This window comes from Oryzias latipes, chromosome 22, assembly GCF_053564925.1.
Source record: "Oryzias latipes strain Hd-rR chromosome 22, Olatipes_Hd-rR_3.1".
Taxonomy (NCBI): domain Eukaryota; kingdom Metazoa; phylum Chordata; class Actinopteri; order Beloniformes; family Adrianichthyidae; genus Oryzias; species Oryzias latipes.
This window is the reverse complement of record NC_136258.1, coordinates 3,557,964-3,579,194: the sequence shown is the minus strand read 5'-3', so window position 1 is coordinate 3,579,194 and position 21,231 is coordinate 3,557,964. Positions and strand designations below refer to the sequence as shown.

General features: G+C 44.3%; 2 protein-coding genes across 4 annotated transcripts; one reads left to right on the top strand and one right to left on the bottom strand.

Moving 5' to 3' along the window:
- Positions 1-17,496, bottom strand: alms1 (ALMS1 centrosome and basal body associated protein). 3 transcript variants are annotated; one of them, XM_023951318.2, is made up of 18 exons: positions 17,343-17,496; positions 14,612-14,747; positions 11,364-11,484; positions 9,473-10,385; positions 9,246-9,387; positions 6,862-7,761; positions 6,676-6,779; positions 5,866-6,553; positions 5,408-5,518; positions 4,595-4,744; positions 3,804-4,480; positions 3,655-3,721; positions 1,480-1,689; positions 1,186-1,409; positions 953-1,106; positions 826-880; positions 568-667; positions 1-188 (listed from the first exon to the last, which is right to left on the bottom strand). In XM_023951318.2, the coding sequence occupies exons 1-18, from the start codon at positions 17,355-17,357 to the stop codon at positions 144-146; spliced, it is 4,812 nt and encodes a 1,603-aa protein (XP_023807086.1). In that variant the 5' UTR covers positions 17,358-17,496; the 3' UTR covers positions 1-143. The 3 variants fall into 3 exon arrangements, with proteins under 3 accessions (XP_023807086.1, XP_023807087.1, XP_023807090.1); XM_023951319.2 differs by having other exon boundaries at positions 5,408-5,515; XM_023951322.2 differs by lacking the exons at positions 3,655-3,721; positions 3,804-4,480.
- Positions 17,497-18,263: 767 nt separating this feature from the next.
- dynlrb1 (dynein, light chain, roadblock-type 1) lies at positions 18,264-21,231 on the top strand. The gene is made up of 4 exons (XM_004082788.5): positions 18,264-18,406; positions 18,622-18,697; positions 20,491-20,658; positions 20,884-21,231. Exons 1-4 carry the CDS (start codon positions 18,404-18,406, stop codon positions 20,925-20,927), a joined length of 291 nt encoding a protein of 96 aa, XP_004082836.3. The 5' UTR covers positions 18,264-18,403; the 3' UTR covers positions 20,928-21,231.

Sequence of the window (21,231 nt, the reverse complement as noted above, 5' to 3'; positions counted from 1 at the left end):
TTCTTTAAGTTCTTTAAGAAAACAGTAAAAACGTTTATTTAAAATTTAAAACATCTCAAGTAAAAAGCTCTAAAACATAACCAGTGAAACACTCAGGCCTCAGTCAGATTAAAACATAGCTGGTGTTGCTTTGGAGTTGGTGGTCATCTCCATGCAGATCTACGTCCCAGGACGCGCTCCGTGATCCTCTGAGAGACAGACATCATCAGGTAATCAGTGGGATTATGTGTCTCTAATATGATCATGTGACAAAGAAAGAGAAGTGACAAGACAGTCTGATGGTTTAATCTGCTAAATCTACAGTCATTTCTGCTTCTCTACATCAGAAACAGTGAGAGGAAAACCTCAGGAGTTCATCCATGACTGACATGAGTGCATTCACAGGTGAGCAACAGAGGGGGAGGGGCTAAACTGAGTTTAGAGTTTCCACAGGTAAACCTTTTCGCCAACTGGTTACCATAGCAACAAGCTCAGACTAACAGTTATGCAGCGCCAGGATTTACGACACTCAGTTAGCTTCTTTAAACTATGTCGATGATAAGGTAACAACAATCTGGTGGCGTATACCTTGTTGTAGAGCTGTGCATTCAGTCTGTAGGAGCGATATTCTGCCTTCCTCCTCTCCTCCTCCCTCCTCCTCTGCACCTCCGGTAGATTCTCATAAATCCTGAAACATCACAGTAGATAAATGAGCAGCAGATTGTAACGACAGATCAGGGATTCATCTCACAAACTTAAGGTCAGATGTTAGAAAGTCGCTAAAGATGAACCCGGAACATGAATGTCTTTTAATCCCCCTCTGGGTCAGGACCCCCGGGGACCCACCGTTTGGACCTCTGGATCATCTCCTTCCTCGGAACGGCCCTCCTTAAAAACGAACCTTCATACAGAAAATCAGAGTGTGAGACAGCAGCTCAGAAAGCAACAACAGATTCTGCCAGAAGGCATCTACCTCCAGGCATCCTCAGCCTCAGTGGAGCCCCTGTCTGGCAGCAGAATGCACCCTCCACGTTAAGGAGCCTCCTCTCCTGAGCCTGTACAGCCAGACGCCTCATCCTCTGCCTTGAATGTAAAATGAAGTCAGGGCGATGCATCTGCAGCGCCTCCTGCAGGACGGAAGGAAACTGAATGAAAACCAAGAAACATAGTATTCCTTATCAAAAAACAGAAAGAACCAAAAACGACCTGCAGAGAAATGTGCCCCCCTGTGGAGGTGACAAACTTGGTCCGGGGCTCTGGTTCAGAGTCCGTCTGATGCTCTCTCCGGTCCTGCTGGACTTGTCTTAGTCGGAGCGGCTCTCTCCACGGTTCAACCCGGGACCAATGCTGGAACCAGGCGGCAGACTCGGGCCGGTTCTCCTTCCGCTCCTCTGACCTCAAAGTGTCCGCGGAGATGAACCAGGACACCCCTGAAGGAGGAGAAGACCTGCTGGTTCTGAGGTCCACAGAAAAGCTGCTGTGAGTCAAACATCGTCTCACCTCCAGGATGCGACTGTGAGGGACCCCTTCTGCTTTTCCCCCGTTTTGGGTTAGTCTGAAACTTGGGAGGGGTCCCTCCTCCTCCAATCACTGTGGTGGACAGAGAGGATGGGGTCTGTCCAAAGCCTCTGGCGTCTCCTGGGGAAGGAAAGGTGGTTCCAACGTCTCTGGTGAGTGGCTGGCTCCTGCTGTGAACCATGTCCAGATTTCCTGTGGGAAGAAATGAAGCAACTTAAATCAGATAATCAGATTGAAAGCAGAAAGCAGCAGTACTCTAAAGCTGGGACAGAATTCCTTCACTACTCAATAGATAGTGCACTGTATAGGGCGTTCACCATTTTGTAGTGCTGTCTGAATCTACAATTCCAAAATCAAGTGCCCTAAAAATTTCCCAGAAGTCTCTGCAAAGAACTAGTGTGCATGGAAGTTCACTATGGACCACAATGCATTGTGTTTTAACAATATTTGCAAGGAAAATGCAACTAAATGTATTTTTAATAAAATATCAATGTTTTCATCTTCAGAACTCGTTGCATTAATCCAAGGTTTTTCAACCTTTTTTGAGCCACGGCACACTTTAACCTTGTAAAAAAAAAGGAGAAACTAATAGTATGAATTGATCATTGTGGTTTCAAGACGTTTAACAAGGACGACTCATTGTGCGCTGAGACGCTGTCCCTTTAAGCCAATGCATCATGGGAGATATAGTATAAAAACTGCCACAAAAGGGCAGACAGACTCTCTTCTTTGAGCTTCATTGTTTTGTTCACTTGTTCCACGATCTGATACCGGATTCTGTGGAAAGCTACACCGCTAAAGACGAGCTTTAGCTGGTATTTATGTTGGAACTGAGAGTCTTTATCAGCAGAATCAGAACAAGGAAGTGAAGACTTTAACCACTTCTGATTGGTCAGACTGATGACATGTGATTAAGACTCCAAGAATGATTGGTGGAGACAGTTAAAGGGGCGGGACTTTTCAGAAAACAGCTGAATCTGTGGCTAAATTGTGGTACCGTCATTCTTATCAAAATGTCTTTAATAGAATCAAATAAACACAAAGAAAAAAGTATTTTATGATCTTTTATATTCCTCACTACTCAGTGTTTTATCAGGGCCTGTTTGGATGCTGATGTCCTGGAGATGGGAAATGTTTTTAGATCAGTTAATGAGGACTATTTCTCATGGCACACTGGACCATCTCCCACAGCACACTAGTGTGCCGCGGCACACTGGTTGAAAAACACTGCATTAATGAATGACCGTCGCAAAACACTCGCACCAATTAGATTTTAATTTAGTGAAATTGGTGACGTCATATTCGCCGTTTAAAAGAAAAAAAAGGAAAAAAATGTATTGAGCATGGTGTCCGAATTTGCTTTTAATATCCAGGGCACTACACAGTCCCAGACTTTTAGTGCTTTTAGTTAATCTTTTAGTGAACCACCTTTAGTAGTAAACTGTAAGTAAGGGATAAGTGTGGGAATTGGGACACAGCCTGACAGACCTACAACCAAAAACACAATGCAGAAAGTTCTGAAAAAGGGCTTGTAGGTCAGTGGTCTTGATCAGAGTTTGCTCCGCCCACTTCAACAACCTTCCATAAAAGGGCGGATGGGTGGGGCAGTAAAGTTAGAGGTTTTTCGATGAAAATGGTGTTTTGGGTACTTTATTTAAATCGTGGACTGGGAGCAGATAAAACCCGCGTTGTGAAAAAGCTCAACAGCCATGGGCGGGCCAAAGTCTCCCCGCTCCTCCTCAACCCTTCGTGTGCGCTGTTGTATTCCTCGTCTGAGCTGGAATCTGGCCCGACACTGTAAAGCTGGAGGGCTCCAATATTGCTCACCATTTTTTTGCGTCACTAATGTTAGCTTGGGGTTATAAGCTAATCCGGGAGCAACCAAACAGAACTCTCAGCAACAGGGAGGTGACGGGGTTGGGGTTGCTCTGCGCCAACATTCAAAACTCAAAGGGGAATTTCTAATGATGTTCAAAAAATATGTCCTAAGAAACGGCAGATTTGTTGATTTGGGCTAAAAACTGCATAATCATAACTGAAAGACCACTGGGAATGTTTTGAAAATAGAAACAAATATAGTTGGAGTGGGCATTTAAAAGCCGCTGTAACAGACGTGAAAAATGAAAAATATGGATGTGTGTTTGAGGCTCCACTGACCCCCCAGGAGGCTTCTGCTCCTCCCCTCTGAAGCGGAGCATGCTGGGTGTGGCACGTGTGACGAGACCTGAGGACATGTAGTCAGTTAAGCTTCCATGACTCAGCACTTTTGAACAGAACCATCTGAGACCAGGTGGGGAAACTCGTACCCTGTCCTCTGTGGATCCTGGTGGAGGGGGGGCAGAGGGAGAGTCTGTGCGATGTGCCCCCCCCCCCTTAGGCCTGTGGATGGCTGTGTGCAGTTTCCCGAGCCCAGAGCAGTTTTTCAGCTTCTGGACTCGGTAGGCTCCGTAGACTTGGATCAGGCGCTGCGTGTCGATGCTGGAGTCAGACCTGGGGGAGGGGGTCTCTGACCGCTCTGTGTGAACTACTGAAGAGCTCCAGGAGGACACGGATTGGATGCTATCCTCCCCCTGTAGAGCCTCCTCAGCTTGAAGGTGGATTGGAGCTCCGTCCTCTCTGCTGCCCCCAGCTTTCCTCATTGGTTCTGCACCATGACCCCCCCTCTCTCCTCTGCTCCTCTGTGTCCCTGTGACCTTCTGAAGCCCCCCCTCCTCGTGCCCCTCCATGCTGTGAATGAGTTGGGACAGGCGCTGCAGACGCTCCACTAGGGAAGTCTCTCTGTTACAGACTGGACCTGACCCCCCCCAGGTCTCACAGAACCTCTGCCACAGCAGGTCCAGGCTGTGGACTGCATGGTCAGGCTGGAACCTGGACTGAGTCTGCTCAAGGTGGGGGGAGTGGTGCAGGCTGGTCCTCTGGTCTCTCCTGAGAACCTGCTTGTTTGTGGAGGGGGGCAGCTGAGATTTTGGAGGGCTGGAGTGAGCTGCAGAGGAGTTTATAGAGAAGAATGTTTGAAAAGAAGTCTCTAACCCCCGCCACCCCCCCCCCTTCCACTAAGACACAGGTTCATGAGGACTTGCTTGAAGGGGGGGCTCACCTGTGAGTCCTGTGGTCTGAATGTTGAAGGAGTTCACCCTCTTGCTGTAGATGCCCTCAGAATGCCTGAATGTCACCCCAGCCTCCAGCCCGGGGTCCTGTTGCCCGAGGACGTCACTGCTGAAGGGAGGGGGGACGGCGTCGTCTGAGCCTGGTTACAGTTAGACCGCCTCTAGTTAGTCAACCAGTTAAACCAAAACATCTATAGGTGACATCCAGAATTGCATCACCTATTGTTAGTAATGTGTTGCAGTTTGGACCAATAACGCTACATTGCAAATTAATAACGTGTTGCATCTTCCAACCTTACATTAGAATCAAACCTTGAGTGCTCAGAAAGACGCCTTATAAATAAAATATATTATTATTATCTTGCAGTTCAGTTTCCGCCGTTATGCAACATGTTACGTTACTAACATAATGTATTTTTCGCCTTTTTTGCATCACTTTACATTAGTAATGTGTTACAGTTTGCACTGTTATGCTACATTATACGTTAGCATCTTGCAACGTTATATTAGCAATGTGTTGGATATTAGTTTGCGCCATTATGCAACATTTTGTGTTAGTAACGAGTTGCAATTTGTGTCATCACGCAGCCCTTTACATTCCTAATGTGTTGCATTGTGTGTTGCTGATATGAAAAATTTGCTTTTCTCTGCGTCAGAAACAGATGATCGCCTAAACCGTTGCAGAATCCTGAAGGTTCAAAGAGCGTGTATTTTGTGGGTGTTGACAGTAGGGTGGTTAGAGGTTTGCATTAAAAGGCGGTCCTCTAGTGGTTACAGGATGAAGTGCATTGGCTCCAGTTTACCTGGGTGGGTGCTCTCCATGGTGCTGGCAGGCGAGCAGCTGGCTTCTCTATCGGGGATGTAGAAGAGCTCATCGCTGCCAGGAGGTTTGTAGGGACGCAGCACAGGAACTGCTGTGGGGGAGGGGCACAGACATTTACAGAGTGGCGTCCTGATGACATTTGTTCCTCTAATTATAGTCCGTCTTAGTGGAAGAGTTTGACAAATCCTTCCATTCTACCAAATTAGAGAGTCAGGCTACATTTTTACTGGTTTATTCCCCATAACACACATACATGTGTGCACGTGTACATGTGAACGTGCACAGACCCCCCCCCAACATTCATTCAAACATTATCCGTGAAACGTGAGATGTTAGAACTTTTCTGACTGTTCAGATCCTTTCACATCTCTGCCCCTCCCCCTTTGAGATGTTTGACCAGTGCGAGTCTGCTGGAAGAAGAAAAAGCCCCAAACTCACCTGGAGTCTGTTCATATAAGGGAGGAGGCGATGTTGCACCTCTGCAGTGTGTCGTGGAGGTGAACTGGGCTGTCTCCCCCCTTTCAAACCTGCAGCTGTCAGGTATCTGCTGCTCTCTGAGGGCCCACCCCCCCGCAGGACTGGAGAATCCCGCCCCTTGATCAGGACTGCTGACAGATAATCGCCTGAAGGCGCTGCCGGCTGTAGGGAGGTTGTGAGCACGGGTTTTGGGGGAGGGGACGGGCTCTGTTCCAGCAGCAGAAGACTGCCCCCCCTCATGACTGACATCTGAGGCAGAGCTGATTACGCAGGTACCCCCATCAGTCAGCGACAAGGGGGCTTCTTTTTCCTGCCCCACCACAGTTTCACTCCTCTTCTGACTCAGACGGGTCAAATTTTGGCTCCAGGGGGGGACAAAACCAGATTTATTGGTTAACTTTGCTGATGCAGCCCCTCCCTCTGCGTGTCCTGCTGATTCATGTTGCTTCACCGAGGGCCTAAGTGTTGCCTCGGAGACTTCTGCAGAGGGGGGAGAAGCAGGTGATGTGGAGTGAAAGCACTTTGGAACTGGTTTGAAGAGGTTATCTGGGGGGGGCACACTAAAGCCAAAATAGCTGTCTGCAGGATTGAAGGCCATGGCCCCCCCAGTGTCGGAGCTGCTGCCCCCGGTGTCGGAGCTGCCTTCACCCTGCAAAGACCAGAGACACATACAGTTATGGGGAGGCACAGAGGCTCCTGCACTATGGTCACCTCCTTCATTGCAGGGGGGGGGGGTCCCCACTATATAACAGTCTTCACTGGCAGACAGACCTTCAGCAGCAGCAGCCTCTTCACCTCCTCAACCCCCCTCCTATCCTCTTCATTTAGCTGCAGAGGCTGGCGGCACCAAGCCCACACCTTCTGCTGGTTCCTCTCTGAAACAAATAAACGTGTATAATCTGACCCCCCCACGATCAGAAATTCTGCTGGACACATGAAGATGTGGGACTGCATTACCTCTGCTATCCTGCTCCGCGTTGCTGGGGGGGCTGGACAGTGTGGTGGAGGAGGGGTCGTCCTGCAGTAGCTTGGCCACCCTGACAGTCAGGGAGCTGTCACTGCTCCTGTCACTCAGCATATCCACGTCTGTGGTAACGACGGAGGGGGGCTCAACTTGTCCAGGCTCTTCGTCATCCCTCGGGACCCCCCCCTGGTGTAAGAGCTGCTGTGTGTTTGCTGGTGGAGGCCCAGAGACCTGCGATGTTGAGACTTTTTTGGGTGGGGCGGCACTGCAGCCCTCCGGCTCTGTCCGCCGGGCTGCATCACAGAGGACGGGGGACCCCCCAGCAGCTTTGCCTGCGGCCTTGTGGTGTGACAGACAGGTGGGGGCAGTTGTAGATGGCGGACTGGGGTGCGGAGATGGAATAGGGGTCTTTTGTCCAGCATGACTCTGCCTCAGCACCTTTAAGCTGAGCATGGGCTCTGAGTGGGACCTGGTCCCCATCCTCCAGGGGTCTGCAGCAGTGGAGGAGGGGGGCACAGAAGAGCCTTGCAGCTTTCTGGCTTCCATCTGCACTAATGCAGATGTGTCTTCCCAGAGGAGGGGGGCTGAAGAGGCTGCAGGCAAACCTGTTGATTTTCCATTCATCCTATGGGAGAGGAGCTCCCGCAGCACCAACCCTGCTGTAGAACTGACAGCAGAATCCTCTCCACCCCCCCTGGGGGTCTGCCGGGGAACCAAGGACACACCCTGATCCACTTTCACCACGGCCTCAGTAGCCCGCTGCTCCTCTGTTTGTGGAGGGAGGGTCCTCTCTCTGAGTGTCCCCGCCTCTGACAGGGCTGGACAATGATGGCCTGCAGAAACAGGGGGGGGCCCAGCTGATCCAGAAAAGTTCCCTTTGACGGGAATTTCCCCTGAAATGAAAAAACATTCAGGCGATATGAAACAGTCCATTTCTTATGCCTAAATGTTCAAATCTAGATATTTATTACTCATTTAGTTTTTAAAACTACAAATGAAAACAACTATTACCAGACCCCGCCCCCTTTTTTTTACTGTCACTTTTTATTTTAATCAACCCAAACAAACTGTCTTTGACATAACAGTTTCAAACATTAAAACTTGGCATTGGGGGACATTTTCTAAGTGCTGTAACATAAAGCATTATCATAAGTTGGTGCACACGTCCCTCACTGTGGGTCACATTTAGCCAATCGTTTGGTTGAAGCAGCCTGGCCTGATTGGACTTTTTTGTTCGCATCACTTGACGATTTTCATAAAAAGGTCAAGACAGTGGAGACAAAACAGGAAGATAAACTGACATAGTTTGCCAGAAACTGATTATATTACCAACAAAATCTTGTTCATGTCATGTCTCATCAAGCTTCCTGTTGTCTTGTGTGGGGTTTCCTGTTTTGTTTTGAAAGTCTAACCTACCTCTCGTTCCAGACCTTCCCCTTCCTGCTGTGTCTGCTCCCCACACCTGAGTCTGCCTCATCATCCCTGATCATTCCCACCTGTGCTTCCCCTCCTCATATATTTATAGCCTGTGTTTCCCTTTGTCCTGTGCCTGTTTGTCATGTGCTTTCACCTGCCAAAGCAAGCTGTTCTCTTGTGTCCAAGAAATTAAAACCTTAAGCTCTGCATCTGAGTCCAGTCCTGTGTTCTGCCTTGTTAGTTCATGATTGGTTTTCCACTGGTACTGTCAGTACCAGATCAATTTTTCTACTCATATCTGTATCTTTTACATCCCTAATACGCAGACTTTAAACAAATGTCTATAAACAAACCAGCTTGGAGCTGCAAGCATTTGTTGATTCGACAAAGTGCCCCTATGACACAAGTGATGCAGGTGTGAAAGGGACACTCCATTTTATACAGAGAGATTTTTTAGAAGAAACTAAGGATCACTGGCCACAGTTCAGCACACAGGTGTAGGAAGGATCACCCCCCCATTCAACCCCCCTCCTCTTTGTGCGCATGCGCATCATTTAACCCTTGTGCTATCCTATGACCCCCCCCCCCCCCCCCTTACATTGATGCGTTATTCCTACCATGAGAAAGGTGGATAAAGGTGGAAAGATTTCATGTAATCCATGGACACCAGTGAAGATCACAAATCATTGAAGAAAAAAGGTTCAGAGCTCTGTCTAGTGGGTCTAGATGACCCAACTCCCAATGTTAAAGTGCCTAGGATAGCACAAGGATTAAGTCATTTGTCCGTTCACACCAAACGCAGTTTGTGTGTCTAATATGCGTACTCCGTCTTTGTTTTATCAAGCGTCAAAGTTGCTGCTTGTACTAAAGTGTGTTAACCGTTCAGAGACTCGCCCAGTGAGGAGCAGATATGTATTTATTTGATGGAATATTTTCTGTGAAGCAGATTCACTGAGTTTACCTGCAGGTGGCTGAGAGCTTTCCAAGGGGGTGCCAGTGGATCCTTTAACTGTGGGGGCACATTCAGGGCCTCTGTTTGGTCCTCTGGGTACAAATGGAGTCGGGAAAGTTGAGGGGGGGTGGTCTATGCTCAGGTTACATATCTACAAGAAAAACAGGTAAGATGGGATCTGCACCTTTTGCACCTTCATTCTCAAATGTTTCTTTACATTTTAAGTTTTGACTCACAGAACTCTTTTCATCAGGGTGGAGCTGCAGCGGCTTTGGAAAGGGTGGGGGCAATGATCCTTTTGATGTCAAATAGGAGGTGCAGTTCTCCACTTCTAGGCTGGGGACCGAAGACGCATCGACAGAAGGCCCCACTTGAAGCCCAGAGACGTTGTGAGAGTCAGCAGCAAGATGGGGGTGTTGCTGTGAACCACTAGACCTGGGGGGGGCGTTACAGGTCAGGGGATTGGGTTCTGACATTGTCTCCAAGAGCCCCCCTAACCCTAACCCTATACTCTGACCTGCCCTCCAAGCATCCACTTTCTGCACATAGCTGAGACTTGGCAGAGCTGGGACCTGTGGGGGGGGATGCACACCTACTTGGACTCTGGACCCAGGTGGGATCATGATTCCTCCTGGAGTGGACTGGGACTGTGGAACGAAACCCAGGAAAGAGATTTTTTGGTTCCCAGAGGGCCAGAGGTCAGTTGCAGAGGGCCCCCCCTCACCGGCTCTGACCTCCCCCGATTCAGCCTCTCCTCCTGAAGACGAGTTGGGGGCATGAGCCGAGCATGCTGGAGGCTGATGAAGGCTGCTGAGCACATCTGTGTTGAACCTCCCCCATGGGTCCTCAGAAACAGTGCTGTTGACATTAAAGAGAGCTCTGGATTTCTCAGCCCCGGATGCTCCAGGTCCTTTTATCTGGTCCAGGGGGAGAGCTGCTCCTCCTGCAGCAGTCTTGTCTGGGGGGGGGCTTTTCTTCACTTTGTACAGGTTGGTGGGGGAGAAACTGTGGTCTGAAAGAGTGCAGTAGCTGCTCCGACCATCTGTAGAGAGGACCGTTGTTTGGATCGCGTAGCTGGGGTACGAGGCGATCCCCCCAGCCTGATGTGTGCTGGCGTCCTGTGATGTCATTGAAAAGTCTGGACACGCCCTTTAGAGGAGACAAAGCATCAAAGGCAGACTCAGTTGTATTTCACTTAATCCCTAATCATCTTTGAGGAAATCAGGGTGGTGGGGTTTCCGGCTTTACTGCAAGCCTGCCCACATTCTTTAGTGTGATCATGGACTGTATATGAGAACTGGACTGAGGCTGAATGCCCTTTCCCTCTTCGTGTTCAAAACAGGAAGTATCCCCTGGTTCCAAGAAGCCAAAATCCCATAGACTTCTATAGAAAACTAAGCAGCAGTTACTCAGTCATTCTATTGGTCAGAATGACTATTCTTATGCTGATGCATTTTTAACATGTTTTTTATTATTAAAATTTGTTATCATTTTTCTCTTGATTTTTCTTTTTCTTTATTCCAAGTTATTCTTGTTATAAACTGACCAATCAGATGCCTCAAAAAAGGATGTGGTGTCCGCTGGCCCACATGTCCAACCATTGACTGTGTCAGAGAACTGAGTGAGGCTCCAATCAAATGAAGTCAATTCAGTCGCTGGACGGCCGACGCCATGTTGGAACCAGACGATGTCAGTAAGCAGCAAGTGGCCCGAGTCGGTCAGAGTCAACGTTTCTATGGCAACCAACCACTCTCACCAATAAGTAGTGAGGCTGCTGGAAGGCCACACCCCTACCTCTTGAAAGCTAGCTCGGAAACATCTTGCTGTCCAAATCCCTTCACTAGTCATTGTATAGTGTACTATATAGTTCCTTCGCCATTTTGTAGTGCTGTCCGAACAATTCCAAAATCGAGTGCCCTAGACATTTCCTAGAAGTCATGCTGGGTGATCTCTGACCCCCATTCCTCCATGACTGATGGGAGAGCCCAATCCTTGTTTGGTGTCAAAATAAAAAAAAAGCCTTTAAATGTTTTCTCTGAGCAGGCTTTATTCCACTTTTTGCTCTGCTGACAATGCCTCTGAGAAATCACAATGTGTTCATGCTTTTGTGAAAATCTTTGTCCTCACCTCAAAGGAGCAAACTCTGCATATGTCTGCTGGAGCAGAGAGAGATCTGTGAGGCTGGGCTCCATCCCAGAGGCTGCCGGCTGAAGGTGGAGCGCCGGTGAGAGGCTACTGTCCTGAAGATCTAAGCACAACACACATTTAAGAACACTGCTTTACCTCCCTGAGATACAACTACCTGATTTTTTATTCTTGTTAGAGATGAGTTTCTCACATTTAAAGCATTGTAGTCAAAGCAATAAAGAATTTACACAGATTTATCAAACTCATTACAGAAATGATACAATGCATACCGATACATTAAAAAAAAACTGAAAATAAAACAAAAAAAGTCACTTAAATCACATTTGCTTAATTAAATACAGTGACCATTAACTAAAGTCATGCAGAGCTTGATATTTTGTTTGAAAAGGAGTGGGAAGAAGTGACCTTATATAATCCCACCCCTATTAAGTTCATTCATTTGATAGTTTAACAGTTTTTAAATCCAGTTCTGATCAGATAGATTCTCTTCAAGTTACAAAATCCAGTGCCTAGAAATGATTGATGATCTTCTTCAAATGCGAAATAGCAGTGATTAGAAGCAGCATGAAAACTTCTTAACTAGTGTTACCTACTACACTGCAGTTCTCTCTTCAAAAATCTGAAACAGACTGTAGATTTAGGTTTGATATGGTCAATTTTCAGTAATTGAAAAGTGTATAAATAAGTGCCAAATGTCACCAGAATGCACCAAATTAAAATTTTCCGGGGGGGGGGGGGGGGGGGGGGGCATACCCTAAAGTTGCGGCGTCCATCGCTTGGGTGTCGCCTGTGGCGGCGGGTCGCGGTGTCGGGCCAGTAACTTTCAAAAACTACTGGCCCTGTGGGCCACTGCAAAGTTCTGGGCTATGTCAACCCCTGACACCTGTTGATTCTTAACTCCTCCTATCTTCATATCCTGAAATTAGAGTTTCTTTATCCATTTTCTTGAATATTTGGATATTTAAACATTGTTTGAGCTCATTACTGAACCCGTTCCAAAGTTTAGTGCCACACAGCGACACACAGAAACTTTTCTTTGTGGTTCTTATCAGTTTGATCTTGAAGTTCCTACATCCCCTCAGTTTGTTCCTCCTTCATTTTCTAAGAACTGTTTTTGGATCTTGAATGGTAACGATTTCCCACAGATTCTGTATAAAAGTTGTTGGTGTAAAAATCCACAATGTTATACGGTTTATAAGTCTGGATTGATAAAATAAATTGTATGATCAAAATAGCCGGCTTTATGTACAATTCTGACAGCTCGTTTTTTTAGTAAGACGAGAGAGTGCAGTGAACTCTCATAATTATTCATTTTAAAGGTTTTCTCTAATATATGTTCCCAAATCACCCGTGGCTTATTTCAGGGGGGAAGGCTTCTTTTAACTCAAAACGAGGCATACATTTTCAGACTTTTAGCAGTGAAAGCAAGACTGTGATATACGGTCAGGACCATAAATATTTGGACAGAGACACATTCTTTCTAATTTAGTTTCTGTACATCACCACATTGAATTTTAAATAAAACAACTCATATGCCATAGAAGTGCAGACTTTCAGCTTTTATTCCATGGGTTGAACAAAAAGATTGCATAAAAATGTGAAAAACTGAAGCATTTTTTAAACACAATCCCTTCATTTCATGGGCTTGTAAGTAATTGGACAAATGAAATAACTGTAAACCAAATGGTCATTCCTAATATTTGGTTGAAAAGCCTTTGTTGGCAATGACAGCCTGAAGTCTTGAACTCATGGACATCACCAGATGCTGGTTTTCTCCTTCTGAATGCTCTGCCAGGCCTTTACTGCAGCGCTTTCAGTTGCTGTTTGTTTGTGGGCCTTTCTGTCTGAAGTTTAGTCTTCAACAAGTGAAATGCTGCTCAATTGGGTTAAGATCAGGTGACTGACTTGGTCATTCAAGAATATTCCACTTCTTTGCTTTAATAAACTCCTGAGTAGCTTTGGCTGTATGTTTTGGGTCGTTGTCCATCTGTATTATGAAACGCCGTTCAATCAGTTTGGCTGCATTCACCTGGATCTGCGCAGACAGGGCTGCATTCACCTGGATCTGCGCAGACAGGGCTGCATTCACCTGGATCTGTGCATACAGTCTGTCTCTGAACACCTCAGAATTCATTGGGCTGCTTCTGTCCTGTGTCACGTCATCAATAAACAGTAGTTTAGTGTCCCAGTGCCACTAGCAGCCATGCACGCCCAGACCATCACACTGCCTCCACCGTGTTTTACTGATGATGTAGTGTGCTTTGGATCAGTAGCTTCTCCACGCTTTCTCCATACTTTTCTCTTGCCATCATTCTGGTAGAGGATGATTTTGGTTTCATCTGTCTAAAGAATGTTTTTCCAAAACTGTGCTGGCTTTTTAGCTGCTTTTTAGTCTAATCTAGCTTTCCTATTCTTGAGGCTTATGAGTGGCTTGCATCTTGCAGTGTACCCTCTGGATCTACTTTCATGCAGTCTTCTTTTGATGGTAGACTTGGATATTGATCCTCCTACCTCCTGGAGAGTGTTGTTCACTTGGTTGGCTGTTGTAAACGGGTTCCTCTTCACCATGGAAATGATTCTGTCATCATCCACCACTGTTGTCTTCCGTGGACGTCCAGGTCTTTTTGCGTTGCTGAGTTCACCAGTGCTTTCTTTCTTTCTCAGGATGGACCACACTGTTGATTTAGCCTCTCCTAATATGGTAGCAATTGCTGGCATGTTTTTTTTGGTTTTCTCATCTTATTGATGGCTCCTTTCACCTGCATGGAGAGCTCCTTTGACCGCATGTTGTCTGTTCACAGCAAAATCTTCAAAATGCAAGCATGAGTCCTCTAGTCAACTCCAGGCCTTTTATCCGCTTCACTCATAATGACATAACAAGGGAATTGCCCCCACCTGCCCATGCAATAGCATGGAAGTCAATTGTCCAATTACTTATGAGCCCATGAAATGAAGGGACTGTGTTTAAAAAATGCTTTAGTTTTTCTCATTTTTATGCAATCTTTTTGTTCAACCAATGGAATAAAAACTGAAAGTCTGCACTTCAATGGCATATGAGTTGTTTTATTTACAATTCACTGTGGTAATGTACAGAAACTAAATTAGAAAGAATGTTTCTCTGTCCAAATATTTATGGTCCTGACTGTAAAGTAAGTTTTTATATTGCAGACAAGGAAAACTCCTTTTTCTGTTCTGTTAAAAAACAAGCAGCTTTTTCATGAACATACCTAACAGTGGATCAAGCCGTCCTGGGCGCTGAGAGTCTTCTATTCCCGGAGGAGGCTGGTTCTGATCCTGGTTGCTGCTGCTGTGACTGGGACTTCCTGGGCGGCTTAACACCTGACGTCCGTCTCCTGCTGCTGCCTTAGGAACCAGAGCCACATTGTCAATTCCCCCGTGCATGCTTTAAGTCAACTGTGGTCCAGAAATTCTGTCCCAAACCCATAAGAACCCAGAGCCATTTTTACTGAAAAATGGAATAATGAATACACCACAAACCAAGTGGACAACAACTAAGGTTCTTATGAGTTAAAAACCATAAACATGCATTAAGCCGATGGACAACCTGGTTACATTTAAGAAAGCAACAAACTGATTTCAATAAGTAGGCAAATTTCTTACACCCCAAACAACACAGCTGTATAATTGGAATCAAGGAAAGGCTCTGAAAGAAATTTTTAAAATATATTGAAAGGTGAGGTTTTTGCACCTATCTCTCCCCATCTCTGTGACTTAATCCACATACAAAACACTAAAAAAATCATTTCATGATTTATTTGGCACAATCAGAAACCAAGGGTCCGTTTTACAATACTGAAGACCAACAAAGACAAAGGAAAGGGTCAAGCCATGTGATTTAAAACTTTATTACTGGGCATCACATTTACGTATCATCTCAGATTTGGGTCACTAAGGATCAGAAAACTCAATGGTTATCAGTTGAACAGAATTCCCTTTCTGGAGTACTGCTGAATACTCCTTCATGAGCCAGCATGCCATGAAAAAGATCCAGAACCCATGAATCCTACAAACACTTTAGACATGGAACTCAATCCAGAAATGTCTTGGAGGTACTGGGGGGGCTATCTCATGTTGGTGACATTGAATTTCTACTATTTCCAATGGGCTGATAGCAGCTTGATTGTTATACATAATCTGGTTTGTGGACAGACACTTGTATAATTTCCAAAACTGCAAGAACATTTATTACAAAAGACATGTTTAGATATCTACAGGTTACAAACTAGGTAAAAAAAACCTCCAGGGTGGAAGATGATCTGGAGGGAACCTATTAACATTGAATTTTCCTTTTTAAACTAGAAAATCAAGCACAGCAAAGAAATTATCTGTAATGTATAAAACTAAAACTGTCTGCACATTTAGTAGTTGAAATTGATCCCAAATTGATCCCTGAATATTTAATGTTATATTGCTGCAAGTTATATTTCTCTCTTTCTTACTTATTAGGATGTGCCCAATCTAAACTTGTGTTTTATATTTGTCATTGTTATGTTATTGCCTGTAATATTGCATCCTAAGGCAATAAAATTCTATAAAAAACATGAACAGAAATTTTGACAAACGACATCCATGCCAAAGTCTAACATGCACTGCAAACCAGTTCCACTTAGAACTTGTAGTAAGTCTAAACCATTAACAGTATATAACTGGACAAGGCGAGTGTGACATCACCCTTAGAAAGTTACTTTCTTCTGGTTACAACCTAATGAAGTCAACAATACAAATGTTGCCATGTTGGGACCAGAAATTGCCAGTAAGCAGTGATTATTCCTAGTCGGCCTGATTCAATGTTTCTATGGCAACCACTCTCAGGAATCAGGAATAAGCTTGTCCACACTCCTATTACTAGAAAGGCATGAGAGAATCTGTCTGACGTGATACCAGACTTTTTTACTGAGGCATCTGATTGGCCAGTTTACATCTTGAATAATTTCCATTACAGAACAATATCCCTAGAAAGGTAGCAGAGCAAGAATGATTATTCTGACAAACAAAATGATTTCTCTATAGAAGTCAATGGGAATTTGGCTTCTTGTAACCAGCAGGTACTTCCTGTTTTTGAACGCCAGGGAGGAGGAGTCATTCAGTCCAGTTCTCATTTACAGTAAATGGTCTAAAAAGATGTGATTTCAAATTTGGTAAGAAATGAGCTGCAATATAATGGAGGTACATAGTATAATTAGAACTACATCACACGAATAATGATCATGTTTAAAATAAATACATTCAAATTCTGTTTGATAAAAGTAATCAGTTTCTTTTCCTTTCATTCAGCACCATGGACAGCAGTATGACCTGCCAGCAGAGATGGAAAATATTCATCTCCTGTTTTTTACTCTCTCTCTGTAAGACTTGTTTCCAACAGAATTCAGCTGCAGAAATAAAGATTTTTACAAGCAACTTTGTTTATCTATTATGTAATGTCTAGTATGCAGCAATAACATTTTAAATCTAGACTAAACTGATTCATTTTTTTCATCCATTGATCTGTGTGCAATTTTTCTCCTTTTTTTAGCAAGTGTCTGTGTACGCTTGGAAATGTTTTTGTTGCTACACTGGGAGCAGAAAAAAAGTTTTTATAATGACTTGTGTGTTTATGAAGTGAACAAACTTTGAAAAACCAGAAGCCACAGTACTGAGCGCTTTTCAAGGCTTTATAGAAATATAATTGTTAAATAAAATAGAGTGTGAGGTCTACCGCCAGTCATTCGTGCGCTCGGAATCGCAAAGGTGCTTTGTTTAGCACGCTGTCACTTGCCAGACTCCACAGAGAGAGAGAGGCGCTAAGCTAACGGTTAGCTGACAGGCTAGCTTAGCGGTTTGCTAATTAGTTGGACACGCGCCAGAAAGTCGTAACAACTGACTACAAAAATTATTATCGATCAATTCTCTGTCGTTAACGAAAACTTTATTTTTTTAAAAAGTTTCATAAAATACCTCTTGGAGGTCCATTTTGTTTTGAGTCGGCGCGCGCCTCCTCCCCCCGTTTCCAGGGACTGTTTCCAGGAAGTGCGAGTAAACAAACCGGAAACAGAAAAGAGAAGAAAATTTTAAATGCAGCAGGCAGCGAAGCTGATTGGCCGATTGATATTAACAACTGTTTAAAGAAGAAAAAAAGTTAAATTTCATCATTACACTATTTCTTATCATGTTTGTTATTCTGTTTGGTAGAATCTGTACTAAAGTGAGACTTTTCAATTACTGCTCCAACATGTTTTTTTCATCTTTTTCACGATGGTGGACATAATTAACCCTTGTGCTATCTTAGATGACCCCACCCTTACATTGACGTGTTCTGCCTACCATGACAAAGGTGGATAAAGGTGGGGAGGATTTCATGTAATCCATGGACACCAGTGAAGATCACAAATCATTGAAGAAAAAGGGTTCAGTGTCTTGTGGGGTCTAGATGACAACTCCCAATGTTAAAGTGCCTAGGATAGCACAAGGGTTAGAGAAAAGTAAGCTTAAAATTATGTTTCTGAATGTTTCTATATTGAAATTTTGGTGAATCGAGAGCAGACAAAAAATACTGTTTCTGAAAAGCAAGTACCAATTACGTACAAACTACAACTGGCAGGTCACAAGCTCACTTAACTTTATTTAAAAAAAAAACATAGTTTTAAATGACTTTATTTTCAAAAAATTGTGACTTATTCCTCATAATGTTAGGACTTTATTTTCACACATTTGTTTAATTGTTTTCTGTCAAGGTGTCTCTAACACTCATAGATCGTACCATCACTTGTTTTACCTAAATTAATAGTAAAAAGTCATGTGAAAATCTGGTTTTAGTCAGAAAACGTCGTTTTCTGCAGCTTTTCTACTGTCTAAAGTTGTTGCTGAATCCCCCCACTAGGTGGCGGTAAACAAACTTCATTCCAACCGGAACACAACCTCGAAGAAGAACTTTTGTGTTAGCAATTATTATTAGCATTGTGTCTGTGTCGCTTGGCAACGCCTTAAAATTACAATTTAGACACCAATTTAAGGACAAAATGGTAAGAATTTGCTGTTTCTTTTGATACCTTTACGACTATTTTCATCTTGAATTTAGTTTCCATCTGTGATCTTAGGATGGGTTCAGTTGAACTGCGGCTAGCTTAGCTAGCTGTGTTGTTTATCATCGGGCGTTGTCACTAAAGGAAGACCCAAACTGGTGTGAGACTTCGAAGCCGCTGTTTGCTGGATGTTGTAATCTCCTTCTGTTTGTCAGGCTGATGTGGAGGAAACTCTGAAGAGGATTCAGAGCCAGAAAGGCGTTCAGGGAGTCATCATTGTGAACTCTGAAGGTAAAACCACTGCTGCTGTTTTTTGACACGATTAGGCTATATTAGGTATTCAGGACTTTAACTAACCACCAATCAACCCAAACCACCGGTTTCTCTTTAAAAATGCTATAGCTAGTTATGCATACAACCCTATGGTCACTAAATAAGGTCTTCATTAACCTAAATCCAGAAATCCTTCTGGATTTAATGGATGTTGTTGGGTGTTTCCTCCAACGATAGCAAAAAATACGTATTTAGTCTACAGTACAACTAAGGGAGGCAGTATGCTTGAAGTTTCCTTTTACATATTACCTATATACTGTAAAATGTTATAATTTAGTCTGAAGAAGTATCTTTTTTACTTCCCACACATGCATGATCTTTCAAGTATACTTGATCAAATAAACTTGAGGTGTACTACTTTTTGCTGAGGGCAGCCAGCAGGTCACATGAACTCCTAAAGAGGCCTCGCCTCTGTGCATGAAACTGCAGGGCGTCTTAGTTGTGTAGAAAGCCGAGTGCTACTGGGTTTAGTGAGGCTGATGGCGGTACAGTCACAAGGAGCAGCATCACATGCTTCACGTTTCTTCTCAACACATCCAGCAGTGGAACCGGAGGTCCGGTATAAAGGAGTCATATCAAATCAATAATGACGGGGTGGGATTATATAAGTTCGCTTCCTTCCACTCCCTTTCAAGCAATATTTATTAATATGTCTAATTATCCTAAGTTTGATTAGTTACTGTATGAATGTATAACTGATGATTAAATTGCTTTTGTGTATTATTTCTACTTAATTGCTTGAAATAAACCATTTCAAAATCAAAAATAATAAATGGACACATTTAGGATTTGCTATAAGTCAAGCCACGTTTTGTCCCTCAGGCTGTTTTATGATCTGTCATTATATGCGGGGCGACAGTGGCTCAGGTGGTAGAGCGGGTCGTCCAATGACCGAAGGGTTGGCGGTTCGATCCCCGCTCCCACCAGCCAAAAATGTCGTTGTGTCCTTGGGCAAGACACTTCATCCTCCTTGCCTCCAGTGTGGCTCCACTGGTGTGTGAAAGTGCATGAATGGTGATGGTCAGAGAGGCCGAAGGCGTGAAATGGCAGCCACACCTCTGTCAGTCTGCCCCAGGGCAGCTGTGGCTACAACCATAGCTTACCATCACCAAGTATGAATAAGGAGTGAATGAATAATGGACACACTGTAAGCACTTTGAGTGTCTTGAAAAGCGCAGATAAATCCAATCTATTATTATTATATGCGGTTCGTCTAAGCCCCTGCTGTCTCACGCCTCCTTCCCCTAACCACCTCCTCTATCTCTCACCGGGAGGAATATCAGGTCCTCTCCAGCTTGTGTCAGGTCTGCTAAGCTGTTTCTCCTTGATGTAAAGGAATCCTGCCCTCCTCAGGCGCTCCTCCCTCTGATGGCCTCTATTCAGCACCTTGTATCCGGGATGGAAGAGGAGTCCTACTTGATTTTGTTAACAATAATCTACAAAGCAAGCTAGCCATGCATTATTTATGGGAAAAGGTCAGGAGGGGAAAATATTCAAAACTTAAAAATCATGTTAAGAAGAATCTAATAAAAGAAAAAACCCTTAAAGACCAACTCAAATGAAAATTGTGTTTTTCTTGGCTTATTTCTGATGGTGGAGAACACAGAAAAATTGAGCTTTCTGAGTCTTTCTTCATTCAGTTGCTGTGAATTGAGGAGAAAGCTTTATTGTATTTTATTTTTTAGAATTGTTGCCTCCTGAAGGATTTTTTTCTCCTCAGCCTGTAAACAAAGCAGCGTTTTCTTCTGCAGGAATCCCAATTAAGACGACTCTGGACAACACGAGCACAGTTCAGTATGCCGGCCTCATCCAGCAGCTGGTGCTGATGGCCAGGAGCACGGTGCGAGAGCTCGACCCCCAGAACGACCTGACCTTCCTTCGGGTCCGCTCCAAAAAGAACGAGATCATGATTGCTCCAGGTGAGGGACGACCGGGGACAAAAGTCAGGGCAAGCCCACAGAAATGTTGAAGTTTCCAAAGTTGAACTAAAGCTCTATTTTAAGGCTTTGTCGTGTCTTTTTCATTTCATTTTCTTTCTATTCAGTCATTTTGCTGAGCGGCAATCTCATTTACATAAAGCTGTTTGTTTGTGGTTCTCCTCTCTGGTTCCATGACCCAACCCTCTTGTCTTTTTACCTCCACAGATAAGGACTACTTCCTGATCGTCATCCAGAACCCGTCGGCCTGAAACCCCGTCAGCTCTTTCCTCCCCCCATGTGTCCCAGTCAGACTTCTAAGTTAACTCTTTTTCATTTTGCACAAGAACTGAAGGACGATTCAACGACAGAAAGTAAAACTGATAAGAGCAGCAGATTTCTACAGATTTTTTTTTGTTTTTTTGCATTAGCATCTGCCTTCTCTTTGTGTCTCAGACCTGCAGTGTTTACTTTAGGCTTCACGTCGTCTTTTATTCTCACAAAAATGTTCTAAATATTGTCTGTAAAAAGACAAAAACGTGAATAAAATGTTTCAACGTTCAAAATATCAGAAAA

What these genes read in the sequence shown, in the direction of transcription:
- alms1 (XM_023951318.2), bottom strand. An exon ending in ACGGCTTGATCCACTGTTAG is followed by an intron (nt 11,485 to 14,611) that starts GTATGTTCATGA and finishes TGTTGTGCTTAG; the next exon opens with ATCTTCAGGACAGTAGCCTC. An exon ending in CTTATATGAACAGACTCCAG is followed by an intron (nt 5,519 to 5,865) that starts GTGAGTTTGGGG and finishes CCTCCCCCACAG; the next exon opens with CAGTTCCTGTGCTGCGTCCC.
- dynlrb1 (XM_004082788.5), top strand. An exon ending in CATCATTGTGAACTCTGAAG is followed by an intron (nt 18,698 to 20,490) that starts GTAAAACCACTG and finishes TTTCTTCTGCAG; the next exon opens with GAATCCCAATTAAGACGACT. An exon ending in CGAGATCATGATTGCTCCAG is followed by an intron (nt 20,659 to 20,883) that starts GTGAGGGACGAC and finishes TTACCTCCACAG; the next exon opens with ATAAGGACTACTTCCTGATC.